The sequence below is a fragment of the Meriones unguiculatus genome, chromosome 1 (assembly GCF_030254825.1).
Source record: "Meriones unguiculatus strain TT.TT164.6M chromosome 1, Bangor_MerUng_6.1, whole genome shotgun sequence".
NCBI lineage: Eukaryota > Metazoa > Chordata > Mammalia > Rodentia > Muridae > Meriones > Meriones unguiculatus.
In genome coordinates, this window is record NC_083349.1 from 50,153,171 (window position 1) to 50,179,328 (window position 26,158).

Genomic DNA, 26,158 nt, shown 5'->3' on the forward strand with positions numbered 1-26,158 from the left:
TCATGGAGATAACCTAGAACCCCTGCTCAGATGTAGCCCATAGCAGCTCAGTGTCCAAGTGGGTTCTCTAGAAATGGGAACAGGGACTGTCTCTAACATGAACTTTGTGGCTGGCTATTTGATCACCTCCCCCTGAGGGGAGAACAGCCTTACCAGGCCACAGAGGAAGACAGTGAAGCTAGTCCTGATGAGACCTAATAGGGTAGGGTCAGAGGAAAGGGGAGGAGAACCTCCCATATCAATGGAAGGGGAGGGGCATGGGAGGAGAAAAGGGAAGGAGGGTGCTATTGGGAGGGGACAAGGGGCTATAGCTGAGATACAAAATGAATACATTGTAATTAATTTAAAAAACACATAAATAAATAATTTTAAAACCTAAATGAGGGATGGGCTAGTGTAGGCTCAGTAGGTTAAGGCTCTTGTTGCCAAGCTTGACAATCTGTGTTCAATCCCCAGGACCAACATTCTTCTCCTCTGCAATCCACATGGTTATGAAGACATGAGTGAGCACAGAAGAAAAGGAAGAGAGGGTGAAGAAATGTAAGAAAATATAAACTAGAAGAGCTCAAAATCTCCAAACTCAGATAAATGGATATATAAGGGCAAAGAAATAAGTACTCATTACCTAGACTTAATCATTCTGCTTTGTATACACAAATCAAACATCACAACGTGCCTAAACTATATGCAATTACAAAAGCAAAGTTTGTCAAGTCTGTGATATTGAGAAAAGTATGGCATGACTGGTTCACAGAGACCTGACCAAGCTAATTTACTCTTCCTGAAGTGATCTCAGGGTTCCTCAAAACAGTCTGGAACTGATTTCTTTCAAAACTATCTTCAGAAGATTTTGTGTCCTACTATATTTTTGAAACATCTTCCAGTGTATTTAAGAACTTTTTTTGACATTGGGGCTGATGCATCGCTTGCACATTTTATCTTGTGCAGTCAGGATTTGTCGAACTGTAATTGTGAACTATTTGCATGAAAATCTCCAATCTTAATCCATCTGCTAGACCCTCTGTGGCCTAGCAAGGCTGCTCCTCCCTCAGGGGAGAGGGAGAGGTCAAAGAGCCAGCCATTGAGTTCATGTCAGAAATAGTCCCTGTTCCCTTACTAGTGAACCCACTTGGATACTGAGCTAGCAATTCAATCCTAATAATTTTAATAGTTCTAGGTGTAAAGGAAATACAATTAATATTTAGAATAAAAATTAATTTCTCAGTACTAAATTTGAAGAAATCACTGTTTTCTTTTGTTTTTTTTTTCCCTTTCTTCTCAAATGTCAAGGCAGATACTGGAGGCTATAAATGCAGATTTGTTTAGACGCCTGCTATGTTAAGGTAGATGTTATTGTTCTATAATGATATTTACAGATTTGTCTCTGTGATAGATTAAATACAGCACGATATACTTAAAACTGATGCCCCTTTATATTTATAGTGCCACTCCCCCACTAATTAAGAGTCTTAAGAGCTAATGGCTCACTGAAGTGGATGACCACATGCCTCAATTGAATAGTAGCTCACTGCCAGTTAACATAATAATGCCATATTGATTTCTTCTTTTTGTTACACAAATAAAAGCCTCATTCATTTAAAAGAAAGAAAGAAAGAAACAAACAAACAAACAAACAAACAGAAACTCTGACTGGGAAGAAGTTGAGCACTGTTGAATCATAGCTTCCAGAACGTAACACGAACTGGACGTGATGGTGTTGATATATCAGGGAACGCTTCATTGAAACTAAATATTCAGCAGTGCTATATTCCGTGCCTCATTAATAACAAACATGAAGACGGTTTCTCCAGAGAAGCAAACATGAGGACATCAGAGCCACAGCCATTCTCTAACATACTCCCCTGTGCTGTCTTGGCTCAGTACATGCTTTGTGACTTCAGTGCAGGCTGTGGAAGGTGTACTTATTTATTCAACAAACATCAACTAATCCCTGCCATGAGTCAAGCCTTATCCTTGTCGACACAGCACAGGGGTAAGGTAGGGTGTTCCCCTAGAGTTGAACACTCTTTTCAGGTTTCCGTTAGCAATTCCAGCAGGGTAAATACTTCACTCCAGACAGTGAAATGCTAGAAATTTCCTAGCCCACTGTCTCTAAATGTCTGTGCTGTGTTCTGAAGGTGCTACTGTTGCCCTGGGAATATGCCAAAGGCAGGACAAAGAATGTAGGTACAAATACCTCCCACTCAGGCATAACAACTCCGGCGTTCTCTGCTCTGGTTACATGTCCACGTTGGATTCTAGCCAAGAAAAGAGAGTTTCAAAAACATTTAGTGAGAGTAGAAACAGTTTCAAGATTTTATCTTTAATAAATATCTTCCAAACTTTTTAAAAGGGAAAGTAAATTACTGATTTAATTCTTTTCAAAGTAGAACTGGCTTTTAAGTTTGCGGAGACCTCACAGTGTTTCTGTGGCTGTTGTATAATTTCTCTTCCCGCAAAGTTATGAGGTCCTTTTTCAGAGCTCTGGGTATTTTCTTTGTGATAACCACCATTATGATAAGAGAGATTTAGAAGCCAGCTTTTAGGTGAAATTGCAAACATTTATGAACTCGGGTTTTCTTTCAGAACCTTTTTTAGCATCTCAACCACCTTTGATGCAAATTGACACACAAAGAAGCATAGTAGATAGAATCTAAAACAGTAAATGTTAAATAGATAATGAAAATAAACCTTGGTTGTTTCATACACATTTGTCAAGTACATATAAAACCAAATAGGAATTCATTGGGTTAATCAATTATCACTAGTGTGTGAAGAAAACAACCTGAATCACTTCTGCTTTCGAACAAAACCAATATATTCACCTCCATCCATTTAAGTAATGAGCACCAACATATTTGACCATGATCGATGTTCAAAAGACAGGAGAATAAACATGTCCTCAAAATAAAGAAATCTGGGACAAAGCAAAAGGTATGTGCTGTTTAGCATAAGACACATTTACAAAAGAAAAAAAAAAACTAAGTAAGGCATGATAAAAACTACCCCTGTTTTTAGAGATGCAATTTTGCACTGTAAGAGCATCAGGAGGGCATAGGCAGTTTCATCTCATTCTTTCCTTGTGTTGCTAGCTCAGCTTTCCTGGTCTCCTCTTCCATTTCCTTTATTTACTTAATCATCTTTCTGGGGATTGAACCCAGGGCCTTTTGCAGGCCAGACATTGAGCCGTGTATCCAAGCCCATCTTGTTTTCTTCTATGTTTCTATTTCTATAAATCAGAGAAAACATTGCAGATTAGCAGCTACTTAAGTCGGCTCTTTCCTGAGTAGCCGATCTCAGTCACGGTGCTTGATCTTTGAGGAGCTTGAAAGAGCAGAACACTGGCTCTCAGAGAACTCTCTGTGACGCTCACCAGGAAGAAGGTGTTTTGGAACATGGTCAAACCATAGTAGGAATACTTTAGTTACATACCTCAATTCTCCCATTTCCTGCACATACATCACATACATTGTCTTTCTCCAACCTGTTCCAATCTTATCTAGCCCGATTGTCTTGCTTAGTCTCCTTTGAGATGTAGATCAGAGCCAATTCTCACTGAGTGAAAACATCTTTCAATTTACTAAAATACTTCTTTTGTACATCTAGGCCTTTGTTTCAAATTTGTCCAATTGTTCCCAAGAGCCTAGATAGTAAAAGAAAGCAAAAAACAAAACAAAACAAACAAACAAACAAAAAACACACATCACCCAGTTAGTTATGTATATTCATTCATACGTATGTTCCAATTAACCTGCTCCTTTAGACACAAAATACTTATGAGCTTAGCAAGAACAGATACTAACATGGAATTCACAGAGAACACCCCTTGCGTGGGTTTAAGGAAATAGTTGACTAAGAAGGTAGTTTTATGTGGGCACCTGAACCTAAATAGAACTCCTTAATCCGGTTGAGTAACAATCAATAGGCTTGCCTGTTGGTACTCTCGTCTTTCAGTCAGTAGAGACTTCACATCTACACTGGGGTGTGCATTATCTACCCATGCTGAGAAAGGTTCTTGCAAAGCCCAGTTCACAGTAGCTGCTGTTCTGCCATTTGCCTTTTATGCTGACACAAGCTAGAAAAAAAGGTCATAGAAAGTTTCACTTTCACGGTCATGGCTTTAGTCTACTGGATTAGTCACCCTCACTCTCACTAGTGAAAAATCTCTGAGGGAAGAATGACTTAAGGAAGTTTAAATGATAGTCTCCGTTAAGTTCAGGTTTAGGATCTGAGAATGAAAAGGACTTGTGTCTCCGTGACTTCAAAATAGCCATCTAGTTGTTCTAGGTGACCTGAAATGTAGACAGCCAAAAGGAGTTCAGACTTTCGTGTGTGTGTGTGTGTGTGTGTGTGTGTGTGTGTGTATAAGTGTACTTGGTCCCTAATATTTCTCTTTATTAGTTTTTAATGTGTGTGTATCTGTATGTGTGGGCATACCCTTGGAGCTTAAAAGAGGGAGTTAAACCCCTTGAATCTAGAGCTACAAGTAGTTGCAAGCCACCTGATTTAGGTGATGAGTACTGAACTCTAGTCCACTGGAAGAACAGCAAGTGCTCTTAGCCAACAAGCCATCTCTCTAGCCCTGACTTGGATGCCTTGTCTAACATTGCTATGTTTTGGTTAAATCTGTCTTTTGAAAAATATAAAATTGTCTATCCATCCAACCTCACAAGTTTATAGGATTTCTAAACATTCCTGTTTGTGAAAGCATTCTTCCAAGTCCTTTGTAAATGGGAGGGAAGTCGGGTTGGTTACTTTTCTACTGCTGTGATAAAACATCATGACCAAGGAAACTTATAAAAGAAAGAGGTTATTTGAGTTTATACTTCCAGAAGGGTAATAGTAGGTTAATAGTCTGTCATGGCGGGGAATCATGGCAGAGAGGAGCAGACAGGCATGACTGCTGGAGAAGAAGTTGAGGTTCCTATACTGAAATGCAAGGACAAATGAGAGAGAGGAGTAGAAATGCCATGAGTCTTTAAGCTTTCAAAGCCCACCCACAGTGACACAATTCCTCCAGCAAGACCACATCTCCTCAAACACTGCCACCAACTGGAGACCAAGTATTCAAATGCCTGTGGGCTATGGAAGATATTTCTCATTCAAACAACCCCATAATTGTAGTATACTTTTGGTAACTGTTAATAAAATAATTAAATGAGATCATTACCTTGGGCCAACCCAGACCAAAGATCCTTTTCAGTATTGTCTAAAGCGACTTTAGTGGCTCATTCTTTTGTTACAATCACAGGCTGGGACTCTGAACTGGATGAATGTCCTTAAACTCCAAGGGCATCCTGCAGACAGGTTGCAGTGACAACCTATAGATCCGCATACACAACCCAAGCCCCATGTCAACTGCTGAGGCCATATGTCATCTTAGGGAATGTCTCAGCAAAGGAGGAAGCACGGCCAACAACTGGTCAGTGAGCTTTAACTGGGAGAATTGGTCAGAGACAGGAGCTGGAATTGCAAGAAATTGGAAGCAAAAGGACTCCAGCTATTTAATCTTAGGCAATTTACTTAACCATCTTTTCTTATCTGTGTAGTAGAAATACTGCAACAGACATCACCCATTGTCTCTTTCTTCTTACTCAAGCCTTATATTTAAAACAGAATGCCTAAAGGAACATCACTATAAAAATGACTCCTGATGGCGTTCTGCCACACTCATGGATGAGTGCCTTACTTAGCCATCATCAGAGAAGTTTCCTTCTGCAGTTAGACAGGAACAAATACAGAGACCCATAGCTGGGCAGTGTTCAGAGAGTGAGAAGCCTCAGTCCTAAATGAGATGTCTCCATTAAACCCCTCCCCTCAGGGGTCAGGGAACCCAGGGAAAGAGGAGACAGAAGAAATGGAAGAGCCAGTGGGAATGACAAACACCAAGGAAACACGGTTCCCTAAGCATGGCAGCACCAACACACACGTGAACTCACAGAGGCTGTGGCGCCAGCACGAGTGAGTCTATGCCAGATGAAGTCCCAGTGCTGAGAGGAGGAGGGGATACAAGCAGGCCTCCACCCCTAACCCAGAAGCTGTCTCCAGTTGATAACCACCACCAAATGAAAACTTAGTTCTCTCATTGGGGGTACAAACCACCCTCAAGGCTCCATGCCCAGCAGTAGATGGCCAACACAGAACAAACTCAATGGCTTCTTTGGAAGTTCTATGTCTCATAATGTCTTGTCAGAGCATTTAAAAAAATTTTTTTTCAATTTGTATTTTACCTTACAGATCCTATGCATATATATTATGGCTTCAAGTTTTGTGGTTTTAGGGGATTTCTTTGTGAACCAAACATTTGTGTCTCTGTTATCTATATGAGTTTCTTGTACTGTTTTTTTTTCCCTCTTTGGCTCTGTCTTTTGTTTGTTTTGTCCTATTCCAGTTTGTTGTTGTTGCTGTTGTTTTATTTGCTTGTTTTGTTTTGTCATGGTGCAGCAAAATACGGCAATCCACGGTGGTCTGCTGCCTTGGGCTCTGCACAGGTGTCATGGTGCAGTAATACATACACACAGTAATCCAGGGTGGCCTGCTGTGCTAGGCTGTGCACAGGTGTCACGGCCAGAAAGAAGCCCCACTAGACTAGGCCATACCAGTGGGCCAGACTAGAAGTTCTAGCCCTGGATCAGCAGCCCCTCTAGTTCTTGGCTAGTTGCCCAGCAGCCAGGATTCACCCTGGAGACTCACATCTGGAGCCAGTTTTCATGACCCTCTTCATCACCTTCATCACCTTCCTGGAGGAGGGCTCAAATCATCCCGTCGGAATAATGCGTGCCATCTCTGCACTAAGCGCATGTGGCATGCTGCTTTGCATACTTCTTCCCCAGAGGCTCAGTTTCTTCCTTTCTCATTGGTGAACAGCAGCTGCCCTGACAGCCAATCACAGAGGATCTCTCTGTTAAGCTCAGGAGTCAGTTATGTGACAGCAGCTGCCTGTAGGAACAGAACCTTGAGGGACTTTACAGTCTAGCCTCCTTTTAAGAATGTACAGTCTTCAGACAATTAGGAATAGGGCTTCCTCAAGATCCAGCTATACCACTCCTGGGCATATATCCACAAGATACTCAAGTACACAACAAGGACATTTGCTCAACCATGTTTGTAGCAGTTTTATTTGTAATAGCCAGAAGCTGGAAACAACCCAGAGACACCTCAATGGAAAAATGGATACAGAAATTGTGGTACATCTACACAATGGAATATTACTCAGCAATAAAAAACAAGGAAATCATGAAATTTGCAGGCAAATGGTGGGAACTGGAAAAGATCATCCAGAGTAAATAGCCCAGAATCAGAAAGACAGACATGGTATATACTCACTCATAAATGGCTATTAGACATATAACATAGGATAAACCTACTAAAATCTGTACACCTAAAGAAACTAATCAAGAAGGAGGACTCTGGCTAAAATGCTCAATCCCCATTCAGAAAGACAAAGAGGATGGACATCAGAAGAAGAAAAAAACAGGGAACAGGACAGGAGCCTGCCACAGAGGGCCTCTGAAAGGCTTTACCCTGCAGTGTATCAAAGCAGATGCTCAGACTCATAGCCAAACTTTGGGCAAAGTCTTATGAAAGAAGTGGGAGATAGTAAGACCTGGAAAGGACAGGAGCTCCACAAGGAGAGCAACAGAACCAAAAAAATCTGGGCACAGGGGTCTTTCCAGAGACTCATACTCCAAGGACCATTCATGGAGATAACCTAGAAGCCCTGCACAGATGTAGCCCATGGTAGTTCAGTGTCCAAGTGGGTTCCATAGTAATGGGAAAAGGGACTGTCTCTGACATGAACTGATTGGCCTGCTCTTTGATCACCTCCCTCTGAGAGGGGAGCAGCCTTACCAGGCCACAGAGGAAGACAATGCAGCCACTCCTGATGAGACCTGATAGACTAGGATCAGAAGGAAAGAAAGGAAGACCTCCCCTATCAGTGGACTTGGGGAGGGGCATATGTGGAGAAGGGGGAGGGAGAACAGGATTGGGAGGGGAGGAAGGAGGGAGCTACAGGGGGGATACAAAGTGAATAAAGTGTAATTAATAAAAATTAAACACACACACACACACAAAGAATGTACAGTCTTTGCATGTACAGTGTTTGTCTCACAGAAACAAGAACAAATCTCCAAAGAAAAAGCCAGCGTCCAGTCTTCTAAGCTGTGGACTCATTTTCCCTATGAGGTTAGAATGATGTGATGAAAAAAAATTAGCTGCTGGGGGACATCAGAGTCTGGTGAAGGTTAAGGGGCCTTCTGTGACCTGCCAGACTTATGTGGACCACAGTTCGGATTGTTACTAGCTGATGGAGTTCCTGAACTTTTCTGTGCCAGACATGAGGCTGCTGCAAGGAACCAAATGAATTGGAAGTTGTAAAATGAGTCAGAGATTCTAATGCATTGGGAGGATTTGATGTCAGCTATTGAACAAGACAAGACAAAAAATGAACAAAGACAGAAACAGGAGTAACTCAGCTGGAGACAGACTGAGATAGGGGCCAGGCTGCACTGAGTGAGATATTTGCCTTCAGAGGGAGTTAGGCTGTATATTAAGAGGCTGCTACCATGAGCTAAAAGCTCAAGGGTGGGCTGCAGACTCCTTCTTCCCATCTGAGAGGTACGTTAGGAAACAGAGCTGTTCTCCAGGGGAGAAGGAGATTTGGTCTTACAAGTAGGCACTGACTCTATGGGACATCAGGCATGTCTGAGCATAAAACGATGAAGAGAACTCTTCACTTAAGTTGCCATAAATAGCTACCCTGGCCCACCTTGGAGATTAATTGGTCAAGATGGGATTTGTTACTATAAAATAGCATCAGAGCATTCACTTTGTGTTTGGCCTCAAACAACTACACAGTCAATTGGCCTCCATAGCCTGTGGGCCACCACAGTTCTGACCAGCACATAGGAAGTGGTTCTCCATTCCCCACTGATGAAAACCACCTGTAACCACTGAGATTCATTTATACCAGAGGAGTTTCCCCTCCAACCTAAAGGCAAAAGCAAGCCTCAGCATTTTCATGATGTCTCCTTAAACACAAGAACCAGAAAGACATTTGATTAGCCAAGAAGTAAATTACTGGACATCTCGAAACCTGGAGAAGAAAATACAGCAGAATTATGGCCTAGAAGTGAGTTCCCTGGAGATTCCAAACCTCAGAATTGCCAAGTGTCCTCAGAACACAAATTTGTCCTACTATCTTTGCAGGGAAGTTTTTCTCTTTTTTTCCTCTCTGGAAATCCACTCACCCTTCGTTGGCTGTGTAGATGAGCATCGTGATTGTTGGACCATGGATAACAGGCTCTATATTATCATATAAATTATCTTGCCTACATATCTTAAATTTCCAGGAGATGGTCTATTTATTTGCAAATAGATCAATTTTTCAAGCCAGGTTTAGAAAACAGTGACCATAGTTAAAATTTCATGCAACAAAACCATGGCCACATGGACCAGTGTGTGTGGGTATGAGTATGTATTGGAGGGCTCTGTGTGTGTGTGTGTGTGTGTGTGTGTGTGTGTGTGTGTACAACCAAGTTTTCTGCCATATTTTTGGCTTCAGATTTAAATCTTACAACATGAGGCTCTTGAATTAATTTGTTATCACCACTACCATCATCATTATTTAGTCTGATTTACACATAATAAAGTACAACACTTAAAAGTTATAAATAGAGAAACTTGACAAACCCATAGTCTCATGAAACCATTGCAGCAATCAGGAAAGCACACGTGCCCATCATCCCTCAAAATTTTCTAGCATCCTCCAAGTTAGTGTCTGCACCCTTCCCTGTCTGCAAACAGCTACCAGTCTATTTTGTCACGGTGGATTTAGTTGCATTTTATGGAAATGGAGCAATCTAATACATATTCTAGCTGAATTTTTATTCAGCATAATTATTTTTTAATTTATCCTTATCATTGCATGTCTTAGTTTTTTCATTCCTATTTATTGCTGAGGAGTGTGCCACAGCTCTCTTAAGCTGTTTTGAAGTGAACTTTTCAGAGCAAGTATGTGACAAAACAGATATGAAAAACTTCATTAAGCTTCTACATGTTGATCCAGGAGTTTAAGCAAAATCTTAGCAAACAAAATGGATTACAACACCACCTATGTAGTTTCACATAGCTACTTTTTTGACTTTGAACAGTTTTTTTGACACTTTGGAGACCCAGAGTGTGGGAGGGAAAGAGCAGAAAGAATAAGCAAGGTCTTTGTGTTCCAGACCATCTGTCCAAACCAAAGAAAGTCACTTCCTGTCTCTGAACCCGTTTCCTTATTTATAAAATGCAGAAACTGGCATTTTTGGATTCTCCTAACTTGCCGGGACAGCACGTGAGCTGTCTTCCTCTGACAGTGCTAGATCTGAAGCATTTCCAGACCACAGCCTTCTTGTGAGAACTGCACACGGCTTTGTTCACATGGTGCTCAACTCTATGAGGCTTCCTTCAGATGCTCTTTGCCACCAGGGTCGACTTATATAGCACGAATCTGCTCTTGGCTTGAAAGAGAACATGGCTTCCTCACCCTGGCCACGGGCATGGCCTTTTGCTTCCAGAAGTACTACAGCTAGCCATGCTAGGTGTCAGCTGTGGTACCAGAGTCAGCCTCTTTTAATTTGGATCCTGTACAGAGCCTACCCATTGTGTGACACTATTCTTGGAGCAAGATAAACAAATGTTTACTCTCACCATTCAAGGAACTAGATGCCAGGCCAAAGTAGCAATGCCACCAATATCTAACTTGGTGAACCAATGAGTTTAGTGATGCTATTTATTGTACATGAGTGAGGAGTTACTTACAGGAATGTGGGTGACTCAAAGGCAACTGTGTTATCTAAAGCCCATTCAGGTGGGTGATCTCTCATAAGAGCTGGAACTCTGGAACTCTCTGTATTACTTGAAGGAAGCTCCAGAGCTAAGAGAGCCTCCTCACTCCTCAACTCAGCATCTCTTCATGCTTATATGATCTTGGGGAGAGAAGGGATTTATAAATCTTCTAAGTTTCAGGGACTTCCTGAGTCTTCGGAGTTGTGGAGTTTCTTTACCCAAAATGGAATTTACAACTTCCTGAGTTTTACAGAAGGTCGCTCTGGCATGGAAAGCTTTAGTTCGGAGTAAATTGCTGCACAACATGACCTCCTCCCTCCCCTGCTAACCAGCAAATGTCTACCTCCCAGACTTTCTTCAGATTCTACATGGAATAAGAGTTACAGCTTGAAGATTAGAGGAAAACAAGGAAGAGAGGCTGGGCTGAAACCCCAGGAACAGTTGCTGGAGAAGGTAGAGCATCAGGACATCAGGGACATCAGGGAGAGAGGACTTTCATATCATTCTCTCTGCAGAAAACTTCAGGTCACTCACTCAGCTCCCTATGCTTTGCCTTATTTCATCTTCACAGAAGCATTACAAAGTAGTCAAGACTACTTACTTATTTCTAACCTACCTTCCACCTACTTTATAGGGATAGAAACTGGTGTTCCAAGTGATTTAATGATCTCCCTAAAAGCCGACAGTTGGGAGCTCAACCACAGGCTCTTCAGGCTCCCAGGCCGAGAATATATACTCTGAGACAGCTATAGGGGCCTTTCAAAGAGTAATATCCCTGAAAGGATAAAAGATATAAGACATGGTCCTTTCTTTCACAGACTTATTCATTGTTTAACTTTTTTTTTTTTGCAGTAGATAGCAATGACCACAGAGAACCATAACTGATCAAGGGGTAGAGAATTATCTACATCTTATCCATACCACACTCTCCTCCACCCAAGCCTCTGGGATCTTAGGGGAAGATGGGATGGAAAGATTGTCAGAGTTATCAGTGAAGGATGACTACAAGGAAACAACGTTTTCTGGGAACAGCAGGAGGGTTACACGTATGAAATCACAGCAGGTGAAACAACACGCATAACTCGAGCATGGGTTCAGGCCAGGCAAAATTCCAGGATGGAGAGAGGATTGGAGAGCACTAAGTCCCAAACCCAACTAATGAGATACTGGCAGATGATAGTGACCAGAAGAGGCAGAGTCTGTTTTCTTTGAGGGTGCAACCCCTAGTGGGTAGATCACTCTCCAGTGAAGGCCACACCCAAGAGCAGGTGAACAAAATAAAGTGCATTTGATTTTTCTTTAGTTGGGTGGATAGGGAAGGAAGATGGATCTGAGAAGAATAGGGGTAGGAGGTGAATATGGTGAAAATGCATTGTGTGAACCTCTCAAAGAATTGATACAAGTGAGGGGGTAGAAGAAAAATCAGGGGATGAAGTTACTATAAAAACAACTAACAAGACACCAGAGGCATCAGAAATGAGTAAGAGCGGGATGGAGCAGGAAAAAAAAAATCTTGTTTTTCCTTTGACCTGACATCTCAGATCACAGATGACCAGCAGGCATGTCCTTCAGCAAGTCAAAACTTGTAAGAGGCAGTCTTGTTTCGTATACTGACCAAGATGTACTGATAAAGTCCAGGGCACAAGGGACATCATAGAAGAAAGGATGGAAAGAATATAGACGTTGAATGAAAAGGAGGAAGGCTGTGAAATGATGTCTTCTGGGCATGACATGCATCGCTGCAATCATGAATTCACAGTATCTGAGGTTGCCTGTGTGGGTCTTGTGCAATACTGAGCCTGTTAACATTTAGTCATGCACAGCCATGCACAGTATAGAAAATCATGAGGCCCTATCCTTCCTTGAGAAAGTATTAGCTACAGATGGATGGGGGTGGGGTAGGTACTTATTGTGGTTAGTGGTATAACCATTGTCTAGTTTCTCACATTCCTGTGGATAGCTCCATTCACACACTGACACACAGGGCTCTGGTTAAACTCTAGTTTTGTGGGTCAAAAAACAAACACAAAGAACAGAACAAAAACACAGGTGAAAGGATGACTTTTAACAAAGAGGGGAAATTGACAGAGAGCATGTAAAGGAGTATATAGGGCCTATGTCATCAAAATGCATTGTATACATGTATAAAGTTGTCCAAATAAATTTAGTTTAAAATATAAATTAAAAAAACTAAATGGAAATAAAGAGAAAAATACAAATAAAACAGAAAATCCTGTCTTACATTTCATTCTGTGAGTGCAATTTCACTAGCAGCACTCTTAGCTTAAATCATGCAACTGTTACTCTGTGACGGTTTAGTTTATAAATCTCTGTTAAATACAAATTAAATTCTGCTGAATGATGAGCATTAAGTCACATTGATGGGTATTCAGTCACATTTTTAATCCCTTTCCACTTGTTTCTTGTTCTTGGTAATTGGTCAGATTCCACGTGCTCTCCACAGTGAGACCTGTGCTAGTGATTAACAGCCATGCTTGTTCTTTTAAAGACCGCTACCGCCTGCTTGAAAGTTATTTTGAATGGAAAATGATTAGCCTGAACTAGGTTGGAGTTTTTTGAATCTGGTTATTACTGAAGGTATTCATGTCTCTAAAGGGGTGTGTGTGTGTGTGTGTGTGTGTGTGTGTGTGTTTACTTTGTGTTTCCTTCTGGATGTCTAATCTCAGAAAGTGAATAACCATTCTGTGTATTTTAAGATATCTTTTAAATATAAAATTCATAATTTCAGGAGTCTCTGCAAACTGTGAAATGTCTTCTTGTCTCAAAGTTGTCAACTTGCCTTGTCAAGGATCTAACAGTGTAGATATAATAGTGACTACTCAAACACAGACAATATAACACTTTTTGGCATATAGCTGTTTGGATGAGATGACTCCCACAGTTTGGAGCTTTTGAACTTTTTCCATAGTTGGTTGTGCTTAGGAGATGTGGCTTTGTTGGAAGAAGTGTGTCATTTTCCTCCTCCAGAGGAAGGCTTTGAGAGTTAAACACCCCCACCATTTTGGGTTTGCTCTCTTTGCATCCTGCTTGTGGTCCCATTTGTGAGCTCTCAGCTGCTGCTCCAGCTGCCATGCCTTTCTGATACCACATTGCCTACAAGGATGGTGATGAACTCATCCTTTGGGAACCTTGTAAGCCCAAATAAACTATTCCCTCTTTAAGTTGTCTTCCTCGTGATGTTTATGACAGCAATAAAAAAGAACCTAAGAGATTAGAAGAGTGGAGAATTTCACTCTATGATTTTTGATCACTGCCATTCTTTTTATGTATTTATTAGAAAGTGGCAATTATTAAAATCAATGCATTCATTTTTAAATAAAGAATGGAAAAAGAAAATAAGCAAAAAGAAATGGTTCAGGGAAAACATCTTGGCAGCTTCACCTAAGGAAGTGTTCATACTGATATTTTAAAGGTCACTATATTCAAGCCAATGTTAAAAAAGAAGAAGCAGAAGCAGCAGCAGAAGAAGAAGAGCAGGAGGGACACTGAGCAACTTTTTGTTTGGCTCCCAAGAACCAAACAACTCTTTTGTGTTGGCAAAAGAGATCTGCAGTGGAACTAAGTTAACAGAATATGATTGGAATTTTATATTTTTCATTGTTCTCCAGTGCTGGAATCTTATCACATGCTTGTATCACTTTTGTAAGATAATCGTTATTATGATGGAAGAGAAATCCATGCCTTCTCCCTTTTTATCCCATCTACAGCTGCTTTGCATCAAGTTCACTATCTCTTTTTTTTTAACAATTTTGTAAAAATCTGTAAAGAAAGAGTTTCTACCTACGGATTGCTGTCTGGATGTCAGGAATGTGCCCAATACACAAGTATTTTCTTCCTTAGTCCTCACAGATGTTAGGAGTAGACACTGATACTCTCTGCTGTGCTTTGGATGAAAAATGTCCTCCCTAGGCTGACACATGTGAGCACCTGTTCCCCGGTTGGCATTGGTGTTTGGAGAGACTATGGGACAGTCTTGCTGGAGGATATACATCGCTGAAGTCAGGATTTGACCTCATAGACCTTACACGTTCTCTTTCTGGTGTGTGACTCCTGACACCTGCTCTCTAACTCCTCCCCTGCCATTATAGACTATACTTCTGAAGCCATAAGCCAAAATAAACTCCTTCTTTTATATGTTGCTTTTAGTCACAGTATTTTGTCACAGTAACAAACAAGTAACCAATACCGTCCTTTTACAGAGGAGGAAACTGAGCCTTGGAATATCCATGCTGGTCACACAGTGAGTATGCGGTGGAGGCAGGCTTAGAATGAAGGCAGAAATGCTAGGGCCTCCTAACTGAATAAGTGCCACTATTCTCTGCTGCAAGTTATCACTTTACACATACACAAACACATTATTCCTTCACATAAAATCTATGCAATACACAGGCCACCACCTCAATTGCCCAAGTCTAATTTCCAATACCTTCATTCTTCTATTCATTATGTATTGACATATCTAGCAAGCCCTAACATTTGTTGCTTTTGAACTATTTTACATGTGTTCTCCCACAACCCCTGGGACAGAGGCAAGTGGTCACAGCCCTGAACAGTCTGATAGTTTGTGAAGCAGTAAAATAAAGCCTGCCTGCTGGGTCCCAAGCCCAGGCCCTGGATGCCTTGCTAAAACTGTGCCTTACGGTTCTAATATGACTCCTTAGGCACTCTGAGCTTTCTATTACATTTTCAGTATGTCACGTTTCCTCATCTCTCTGCAACTGTCTTTCTCTAACTAGGTATCAGCTGCAGCTGTGCTCCTGCTTTGTGAATCCATCGGAATCCTTTATAGTTTGGACTGAATGTCTCTTTGGAATCCCCTAACAGCCTGTGACAGTCTTCCTGGTAGTGTTTACCACACTGAGTTAGCTGAATTTGTTTATCTGACATGTTTCCAGAAATCCGTTACCCTCGCTAGAACAGGACTGTGAAATGTGAATATGGGCTGAGGAAAAAGCAGAGTTGGCCTGGTGGTGGAGGACGAAGGAAAAGAAGAAACAGATGAAGAAAGGCATAACTAACAGCCAAACTGTGTTCCCTATGCTTTCACATAACATTGAATCAGTATGTATCAAGAAACAAGTGTTATCCTGGAGGAGGAGATAATTAGTAAACTAAACAGAGCGAAAATGGTTGTGTGTGTGTGTGTGTGTGTGTGTGTATGTGTGTGTGTGTGTGTTTATAGAAAAGAGAGAAAGAACAGAGAAAGGAAAGAGAGCAGAGTGTATATGTAAATAAAGCATATGTGTGTTTACATATGGCTGATATATATCTGTATATGTCTATATAACATGTAGCATGCCTTATCCATATATCCATATATATGTTCATATATTATACAATAAAGTTATGATATATGCAATGTGTTCTATATAGTGCCAAATATTCATACACAGTATACAAATGCATGATGTAATCATGTGTAGACATCTGTATAATTTGTGTATATAATACATGCATACATAGCGATATACATACAGTATTACATATTTTGTATGTACACATATAAATAGTATGTATGCATGCATGTGTGTATTCTATATGCAATTAACAGGAAAATTTCAGGGTCATTAGGAGATTGTAGAAAAGACACTTGTTGCATCCAATACAGATTTTTTTTAAATTAAAAGCCCAAGTGCCTGTGGCTTCCTTTCTTGTTGAGGTAAGCCACTAAAAGGAAAAGAAACATCCAGAAAATTAGGAAGTAAATGCTTTAGAGAAGCTTTTACTGCTAAGCTAGGATGAAGGTTAAGAAAGGAACACACACACACACACACACACACACAAAGCAGACAATAAAAAGAAAAAGCCAAGTAAGAAGATGAAAAACCATCTCTCTGGATTTGCTAATTAGGAACATTCCAATGCCTATTTCCCTCCTGCTTGGGAAAAGATACTAAACCTCTGTGGGATCAGTCCTCCATCTGTAATGAGAGAAGCTGGTGATGAAGAGTGGATAACTACCCCACACCGTTTACGGTGGTGTTTCGAAGAGTGAGTGAAATTAAGTGTGAAGACACACAAATGTGGCCTATCTGTCTTTGTCATTTGGCCTCTCACTCATCTGAAATTTCTCATCTTCCTAAACAAGTCATTAGGTGATGACAAGGGACTTGGAGAAAGTGTTTCTAAATCCAGCACTTTCCACTTGTACAGTTGCCTCCTCTCATTACCCTTATGGGGCAAGATGACATGAAACTTTGTTACAGACTCTGACCCTAAGCTGAAACAAATTGTTATTTTGCCACCTGTGTGGCTTCGGGTGCCTGGAGCCCTTCACAGTAGTAACAGCTGCACCAGTGGCAGGCTCTGCGGTGTGCAGGAACCTGACCAGTCACCCAAAGCTAAATAATGTGCTCTCTCTTTCCAGGGTCTGTGTGATAACTCCAAGCCTCTCAACCCCTCAGCCTGGATGCCCTGTTCTCACCTGCGGGCTGAACCCTTGGGAGGAGGACAAACACTGGGCGTTCGTGTTTATTATTGTCTTTCCCCATTCACTGTCTTTCCTCATTCACTGTGCACATGACCAAAGTGATGGTGCATGTCTAGCTCACGGCTTTCCGCCTGGAAGCCTCTTCCTCTTTCCGGGAAGGTCACGTTTTATAATTAAGTCAGATCTTTATGTCCCAGCCTGGTACACTTGCAGACTTCACTTCAGAAGCCAGGAAAAGTCATCTGAGCCAGCATGAGAAAATCAGCACACCGCAGCTACATTAGGAAGTAAATGCTTAAAAGATTTAAAGATATTTCCCAGGAATCTCCTCCGACAGACAATGGAGAGCAGATCTTTAGATGGTTTTTGTCAACCTCTAAATAAAAGCATTTGGGTTCATATACGATGAGCCACGATTACATACAAAGTTATAGACTTCCGACATCTTTCTTTAGCTTTAGACTTTGTGAACTATGCCCTCAATTTAACATCAGAGTACCAACCTGCAGGTAGGTGAGATGTTTGATGACAACATCTACATGCCCAATAATCCGTATTATTCGGCACCCAGCTCCCCCTTCTTTTTTATCTTGATATTGATTTTCACATGCATTCTACCGTCTTCTTTTACAGTTGACAAAACAGGGGGTCTAACACTGAAATGTATTCTCCCCCTTGGCTTAAAAGGGGCTATATATTTTGCATGTGTGTCTTCATTAAGAAAATAAACTATACAAACACTTCCAGGCTGCAAGGACAGCCTTTGAAGGGTCAGTTGTAGCTAAGACTGGACACTGCTTTAAAAACGGAACTTACTCGAATGCACAAATTTCACCGGTCAAGTTTGCTGATAGCAAGGCATTACTCTGAGGCTGTGTTTCTAAATTGCTCTGTACACACCACTCCACCAGTTCAGTGACTGGTGTTAATCTCCCATAAAAATAATATACAGAATCTATCATGTGTGTCTTATGTCAAAATCAGCCCAAAGGCGTTCTGAACCAAAGTCAGTCAGCCTTCTTCCCTATACCCTTCCCTTCCTTCACCCTCCCCACACACACACACACCAGATTCCTCTTCCCATGGCAGAACTGAGAGATGCTTCAAAGAATTCTAGGCAGCCCAGACCCCTCCCCCATCCTTTTTAGCTTTTATCTATCAGGTCCAGCAGGAGCCAGCGTTTGTTTAGCACATGTGCTTTTTATTTTTAAAATGCAAATAAAAATTCTGTCAGTATAAATATATCATTTCATTCAACACATAGAAAAAATATACTATAACCTTGGTCACTGCCCAGCAGGAACAGGTTTGCTCATTTAAAGAGTCAGAAATCAGGTTTTTCATCAACATGTGTGTTTAGCCCAGTTCCAGTGCAATTTCATACGTAGGAAAGTCTTGGTTCTACAAACAAATCTTTCTAGGTATCATAACGATTCAAGTACACCACGCTGAATGTCTAACCTGTGTCCACAAGTCAATGACACTGGAGTGAGTTGAAATTTGACACCAAGACTACAATTAAATTGATATACAAGCATTATATAAATTATTTTTGTCATATTGCAGAAACACACTCGATTTTATAGTAGTGTTCAATGTTCAAAAACTTACTAACTTCTGAAAAAAAACAACTCAAGTCTGTTTCTTCTCCTGGTTCAAGTGTGAAGGGCACAGCTCTCCGGAGTCCAGGTAGCGCCCACCACAGGCACAGGAGCGCGCTGGCAGGGGCGCGGACCGCAGGGTCCCCAGCATTTTGTCCCAGTGTGTGAAGTAAGGAGCAAAGTTGCAGTTAAACTGAGAGTGGTGCAGGTCGTGGTGAGCCACGCCCCCGTACCAGCCGAAGGGCACGAGTCTGTGCGTGGACCACGGGAAGTCGTAGCCTGAGTGATCCTCCACCGACAGCCAGATGTTGACCACGTGAAAGACGAGGACGGTGAGTGGGTGACACCGAAGCACCGCGACGTTCAGCACGTCGAAGAAGGTCAGGGAAAGCAGCTCCCAGACGCTCATGTACTGCGTGGCCAGCGCGAAGGAGGACGCGTTCTGGTGATGCACCTTGTGGAAGGTGCGGTACAGCCACGGCACCTTATGCTGCAGCCGGTGCCAGGCGAAGACCTCGGTGTCGAAGAGCAGCAAGCAGATGAGGACGTGGCTCAGCAGCTGGGAGAGCTCGGGGGCCTCCCGCGGCAGGAGCGCGGGACTGCGCGCCCAGTGCAGCAGCGTCACCGGGAACACCACCAGCAGGTGCTGGGAGAGGGTCAGCCCCAGGCAGGGCAGCAGCTGCCTCGCCGACGGCGAGAAGTCGGGGTGGATCTTGTAGCGTCGCAGGATGGGCAGCCAGGGGCACAGCAGGTCCAGCACCACGAACGGCAGGCAGAAGCCCACGTAGGTGACCATCGAGAAGATGACGGGGAAAAGGGGTGAGCGAGCGAACGCCTCCCTGCTCCTCATGGCGTCCCAGAGCGGCTGCAGAAGCAGCTGGCTGGAGCAGCCCAGGTCCCGGAGCTCCGAAACGTTGTGGCAGCCCATGGCGACGCTGTGCCCCAAACTTGCTGTCTCCCCAGTCAGTCACGCCGCCGACTTTAACTTTGGGCCGCGGCCCCGCCCCCGGTGATGTCAGCCTTCCTCCCCTCCCATCCCATCTGCAGAATCTCGCTTAAATAACCCGAACGGTGCGTTTGCTTGCTCTCTCCCTCTCTGTCCTGGTTCACAGCTGCATCGAATATCGCCTCTTAGTGCAGGCAGCGGCCGGTAAAGCCCAGGCGTGAAGATTTGTTACCCCACTCTTGAGCTGACACACTGCTGACTCCTGAGTGAGAGAGTCTGCCTTGGCACAGTTCACCCGCCATCACCTCTATCAACGTGCTCCTCGCCGCCAGAAAGTGCCGTTTCGCAACCAGAGCAGAATTCCCTGAGTTGTAAAATGCCCGTTTGTGACTGCTCACGTCCTACCTCTTGCAGATCTTTCGGATGGGCACATCTCACCCCACAGTCCGGATCGACTTCCTCACGGACAGGGAACCCGGCATCCTCCGCTAAGGCTCGGGAGAGGAGCAGCCTGGCTCGCAGGCGGTTGGCGCGGACTGCCCTCCGCGACCCTTGAAGCCGCAGGGCCCTGAGCAGGAACCAGGTCCTGCAAGAGGGCAGTCTGGAGAGACTGGCGGCCTTCGCTCTGGGGTGGAGAATGGAGGATGCTGGGCTCCACGCCCACCAACAGTCACTGGACGGGGCCAAGGCACCTCAGAGCCCGGTGGAAGGGGTGATCGGGAGGCAGGAGTGATGGCGCGAGAAATCCCATCTCCCCTGCCGTTTCCTTAGGGTTCCTTTAGGCTCCGACTTTTTATCAGCCCTCTATTTTCTCCCTACTGCTCAACCTCTGAACACCCTCTCGGACACTGGAACTGTGGGGCCAGGAACTGAGCACAGGAGGTCAGTACTATGTCCTGTGAGACTCTGCAGGAAACCCAGAACAGAAATCAGCCCCTCCTTTTGCCCTAGGGGGCTGACACGTGGCACAAGAGACCCCAGAGTAAAACCAAGGCTCATTCCCCCACGGTCTCCTTTTTGTTATTTGCGTCCTTAAGGCAGCCCTTCTCTGCTGGAAGCTGACACAGTCTTATGCAAGTTTGTGTTTTCTTGTTATTTTCCAAAGGAAACAGCGATAGCGACCCCTAAAAGCCTGCTGTAAGCCCTGGAAAAAAGCAGGTTGTTAACCCCTGCCCACTCCCTGCCAGGCACCAGCTCGGAGTGTTTCTTGTGAGTTCACATTCCTCAAGAGCCTGCTGGGAAAGGAGGCAGTGTTCCCATTACTGTGCTTCACAGCTTTCAGTCTCAGGGCTTAGCACACACAGACAAAGGAAAGAAGACATAGCATTTTAGCTTTGTACTTCACAGGTAACAGCTAAGATGTGTGAAATTAAATTCAAGTAAGACTATTTAGAAAAAGATAAAAGGATATGTTATAAGGAACAAACACATTGTAAAAATACAGAACAATAAATGGGCCTGACATAATAAAGAATAAAATAAGAAAGAAAAATAATATAGAAATATATAATAAAGAAAAAAATATATATGGTGTACATACACGCTAGTAAGTTCATAATTCAGACTTCCCGTTTAGTAGGTATCCCAGAATTACCACCGACAGAGGAATACGCACATTCTTCAGTCTTTCTCCAAGGCCCCTAAACTGTAGCTTTTGACCATATAGCAGCTTCAAAAACATAAATCAATCAAATGAAAAATAATTGTATATGGCCTATTACAGTCATTATGGAAATCAGCGTGGAGTCGTCTCAAAACAAAACAACCATATAGCTCAGCTATGCACTCCTGGCTGTATACTCAGGGACTCAGTTTCTCGATGATGTAACTGATGTAAAGGAAACACAATGTGATAGAACCGCTGTTACAAAGGATTTGTGTAGGAAGCCTTGAGTCACTCAAGCGGAATTTACCTAAAGGAGAGCTGCCTTCAAAATACCCCCAAGATAAGTAGTCTGCTAACCAGACCTTCTCAAGATAAGAAAGGCTTAGGATGCTAGAATATAAGCCTTCACTCACCAGTACTGACCAGCTGCTCCCACGACAAAGGGTGAAGCTGGCTGACTTATGACCGACCAGCCATTAAGCTCTGATTCCCATTTCAAAGACAGACCTGCCTCTAAAGGACAGCTTGTGGTGGGTGGTGGAGAGACACACCACCATTAAGCTTCAGTCTGCCATTAAGTCCTCTATACGCTTATCAAGAAAAATCATAATTCTGTCAGGTGGGCAGATGAACCTTGATACCACCTATTTGAATAATACTGGCATGCTTAAAATAATTCTGACAATATGTAATACCTTCACTGTGCAAATCTCCTATCTGTCTCAACAGCCAGACCTGCAGTCTCTTGCCTCTGTTTAAATTGTTCAAAGTGTAAACTGAGGCCAAACCTGAAAGAGATTTAAGGATGACGGTGTATGTAAAATGCATATGTCTAAGCATTTATAAGCTAACAAAATCTTCTCTTGTAGGCTGGCTCTTGCTAGGGGGCTAGTCCAGCCAGACGAGTGCTATAAAAGTTCTTCCTTCATTTCTACATGTATAGAGTAATTTCTCACTAGGAAGGTGTAGTATTTTTCTAACACTTCCACAGATTCCTGTCCATCCATGGTCATTGCTGCCTTATTCACAGTAGCAAAGAAATGAAACCAACCCGGATGCTCATCACCATGAGTGACAAAAATGCCATGTATATGCACACGATGGAATTTGACTTAGCAGTAAAGAAAACTTAAATTATGGAAACCGCAGGAGTATGGATAGACCTGGAAAGTATAACATTAAACAAGGTGACACAAAGTCAGTAGATGACAACCACGTTTTCCCTCATATATGGGTCCGACTTTGTAATGTATGGTGTATGTACAGAAATGGAAGTAAAGCCTCAAACCTTAGAAAGGGGCCCAGAAGAGGGTAAAAAAAAAAAAAAGAGCTGCTGAGGAGAGTGTGGAGCCCAAAAGGACATATGTGATTTAAAACCAGAAAAGAGACTGGGGAAGGTTGCAAGGCAGATTTAAGGGAGATAAAGAAATGGGGGAGATGAGAGGAAAAGAGAATGTACTTAAATATCCTTTGTTAGAAAACAGCACAATAATATCTAATGCCCTGCATGCTAATACTTTTTAAAAACTATAAACTAATTAAAATCTTCAAAAAATAAAAAAGAAAGAAAAGGAAGGAAGGAAGGAAGGAAGAAAGAAAATGAAGGAAGGAAGGGAGGAAAGAAGAAAGAAAGAAAGAAGGAAGAAAGAAAGAAGAAAGAGAGAGAGAGAGAGAGATAGAGAGAGAGAGAGAGAGAGAAGGAATAAGAAAAAGCTCCAGTGTGTTAGGGGAACCTAACTAGGTTTTGTTGGTATAGCTGCCATTGATGAGACAGAATTAAGAAGTAGCTTTGAGCTTCCCTGGTGGCTAACAGTAGCAAAACAGCTGGGAGGGGGAGTAGGAGGGGATGGGGACAGGACTGGCCTCCCTGTTAATGGGTTTTTTTTTCCAGTTAGAAGATAACAGACTCCTTAACTCCTCTTACAAGCCTAGCTGTTTCCACCCTCACTTCTAGGGCAACTTAGGAACTTTCTTCCTTCTCCTCCCTGATAAATGTGGTCCTTCCCTTGATGGCACATCCCAGCGAAGAGAGGAAGGTTTGAGGTCTGTTGATTTAAAGGGGAAAAGAAGAAAAGAAAAGAAAAAAGGAAAAACAACTTCTTTAATTCGGGCCATTCAGGACTTCAAAGGGACCATCAGAACTCATGATACCACAGTTCCAAATATGTCCTGCTCACCAACCTTACCCAGGCTTCCCGCAGGCACACACTGTTCTTTGCCTCTGCTCTCATTTTCATGCCTGGATGTGTTGGGTCTGCTTCCATACTACAAAAGGGTGGTACTGCCTGATTTGTATTTAACTGTTGTCTGTGCTGCCAAGACTTTGTGCTTCCAACCCAAACCAACTCGCGTTCATGCTATTTCAGAGATTCTGCCCTTATTGGTCTCCCCATGCATATGGCATCAAACCCTGTAAAGCCAGGCCTTCAGGATGCCCTGTCCTCTTGCCCCTGCCCCTCAATGCATGCTGAAGAACAGCTGTCCTCCTGCACTCCCTGCACGTGATGCTCAAGGGACAAGTATTGTGTCCAAAACAGAGATGCAACCATCTCAAGGAGTTCCTTGGTTAAAGGCTCCCCAGCTTGATGCCAAAGAAGCAGGTACAATATACCACGTGACTAAACAGAACTTAATGAACCAAAACAAAGTTAAGTCATGTATGGCCTTAGTTGAAATGAAGAGTCTTCTGTAATTTACCAAGCCTGTGCCTCATGGACTTTCTTCAGGCTCAAAAACGTTATACTTTCTAAGTGAGTCTTTACCGTAAGGATCCTAGAATTTATTTCCATGAAACCAAATCTCTCTGTGTGTGTCTCTGTCTCTTTGTCTCTCTGTCTCGCCTCTCTCTGTGTCTGACTTTTAGTCTCTCTTGTGCACAGTCTCTCTCCTCTGTGTTGTTCACTCTTCTCTCTCACTTACCCTCTCTCCTATTACTCTCCTATCTTCATGTGAACTACAGCGGGACCTGCATTCATTTTATCACTAACCATCAACTCCCTCCCATCCTAAACATAGTATCCTGAATGTAAAAAAAATGTCAAAAAGATACAAAACATTCATTTTAGAAGATATCAATTCAAATTTGAAGATAATAGGTTTGAAGAAATAGGTTTGTCAACCTATTTGAAGAAATAGGTTTCTGTATTTATATATTTATTAATTTTTCTGAATTTAATGTGAACACCAGTAGATGCAGTTTGGGTCTGATATTCAGGGGCATTTGCCCACTTGATTTCTCATGACATCAGAACTTTGGCCACACTATGACTTGTACTTTTCCATTTGATTAAGACTTCCTCTTCACCATTTTCATCCTGGTCTGATTCCTCTGACTGCCTTCAAAGTTAATAATCCTTGCCCCTGTAGTTATCTCAGAGTCCAGACACAATTAACTCAGTCTCAAAGCTGTTCGGTACCAACTAACCAAAAGTCTTTGGGCAGGCCCCACCAATAAAGCATGTAGCTAGCAAAATCTGTCTCTAACTGTATACTCTCTTCTAAAATGAGTTTGGTGAGGTTTTTTTTTTTTTTCCCTCGAAGTGGGATGATTTGGACACCTACCTGACTGAAACAGCTCTTCTTCCAAATCAGAGGTCAGCAGCAAAACCCGAAGAGATGAAAGGATTTCAAAGATCACACTAAGACCTCACATTTCAGAGATGAAGGATTAAAGATTCAGTCTCAGATATGTCCAGAACAACTAGAGCTAAAGAGTAAATTACAACTGAGCCAAAAGTTAAATTCAGCCTCAGTTCTTAGCAAGGGTTACTCTCAAATAGAACATTGCAGCTGCTTTTTTTTTTTTTTTTTTTTTTTTTTGGTAGTGATTTTTCGAAAGATTCAGGGGCCATTAACTAGCTTGATAAACATTAGAGGGAGATACTAGTGAAGAATCTGATAGATGTTAGCTCTCCCTGCACATCCCCAGACCTCCCTCGACATGCCTTCTAACCCAGACAGGGATGCACACAGTTTCTGTCTATCATGTGGTGTATAAGTCAGTACTGTCTGTACTGTTGGAACTATCACTGGCCTCTCTGAAGCAGAAAGTTGTTCCTAATCAAAAAGGCATGCCATGCCTATAAAGAAAGCAAATGTCACCAACCCCCTACTTCTCCCCCATCAAATAAGTTGCCACAGTGATCAAAGCTTTGGGAGAAGGCTTTAAAACCCCAGAACACATACTTTAAAACATGAAAAGCGCCTTTTTATAATGTAACTGCCACAAAAGGTTTCACTTGGCTAGTTTGGAATTAGACTTGAAATCTGCACCAAACACAATGTAGCAAATACTGTTGAATGATGACTGAGGGACTTTTGGTCTTAAAATCTCTCAGTATATTAGAGAATAAGTGCTAGGGGCTAGAGAGATGGCTGCTCTTGAAGAGGACGCCTGTTCACACAGGACTCAGACTCCTGCACTCACATCACAACTTGCTACTGCCTGCAACTCCAGCTGCACAGTACCCGACGCCCTCTCCTGGACACCTCAGGCACTGAACTCTTAACGTTCATGCAAGCAAAACACTCAGGCACACAATAAACACAAAGCATTCTTTAAAATGACTAAACGTCAAGTTACTGTCCGTTTAAATGTCTTAATTATTAAATCAACATATTTAGTGGTCACAAACGCAAAATAATTTTCATTATTTGACAATGAAATCAATAAACATTGACACTTCTTTTTTTATTTAATATGTTTTTAATTTATTCATTTT

The 26,158-nt window shown here is 42.4% G+C and overlaps 1 protein-coding gene across 1 annotated transcript; it reads right to left on the reverse strand.

Moving 5' to 3' along the window:
* Nucleotides 1-18,464: 18,464 nt before the first annotated feature.
* Ch25h (cholesterol 25-hydroxylase) lies at nt 18,465-20,651 on the reverse strand. The gene has a single exon (XM_021662694.2). It carries the CDS (start codon nt 19,811-19,813, stop codon nt 18,917-18,919), a length of 897 nt encoding a protein of 298 aa, XP_021518369.1. The 5' UTR covers nt 19,814-20,651; the 3' UTR covers nt 18,465-18,916.
* Between the last annotated feature and the right edge of the window lie 5,507 nt (nt 20,652-26,158).

Bases quoted from the DNA above. Each gene is read 5' to 3' on its own strand.
- Ch25h (XM_021662694.2), bottom strand. From the start codon at position 19,813: ATGGGCTGCCACAACGTTTCGGAGCTCCGGGACCTGGGCTGCTCCAGC.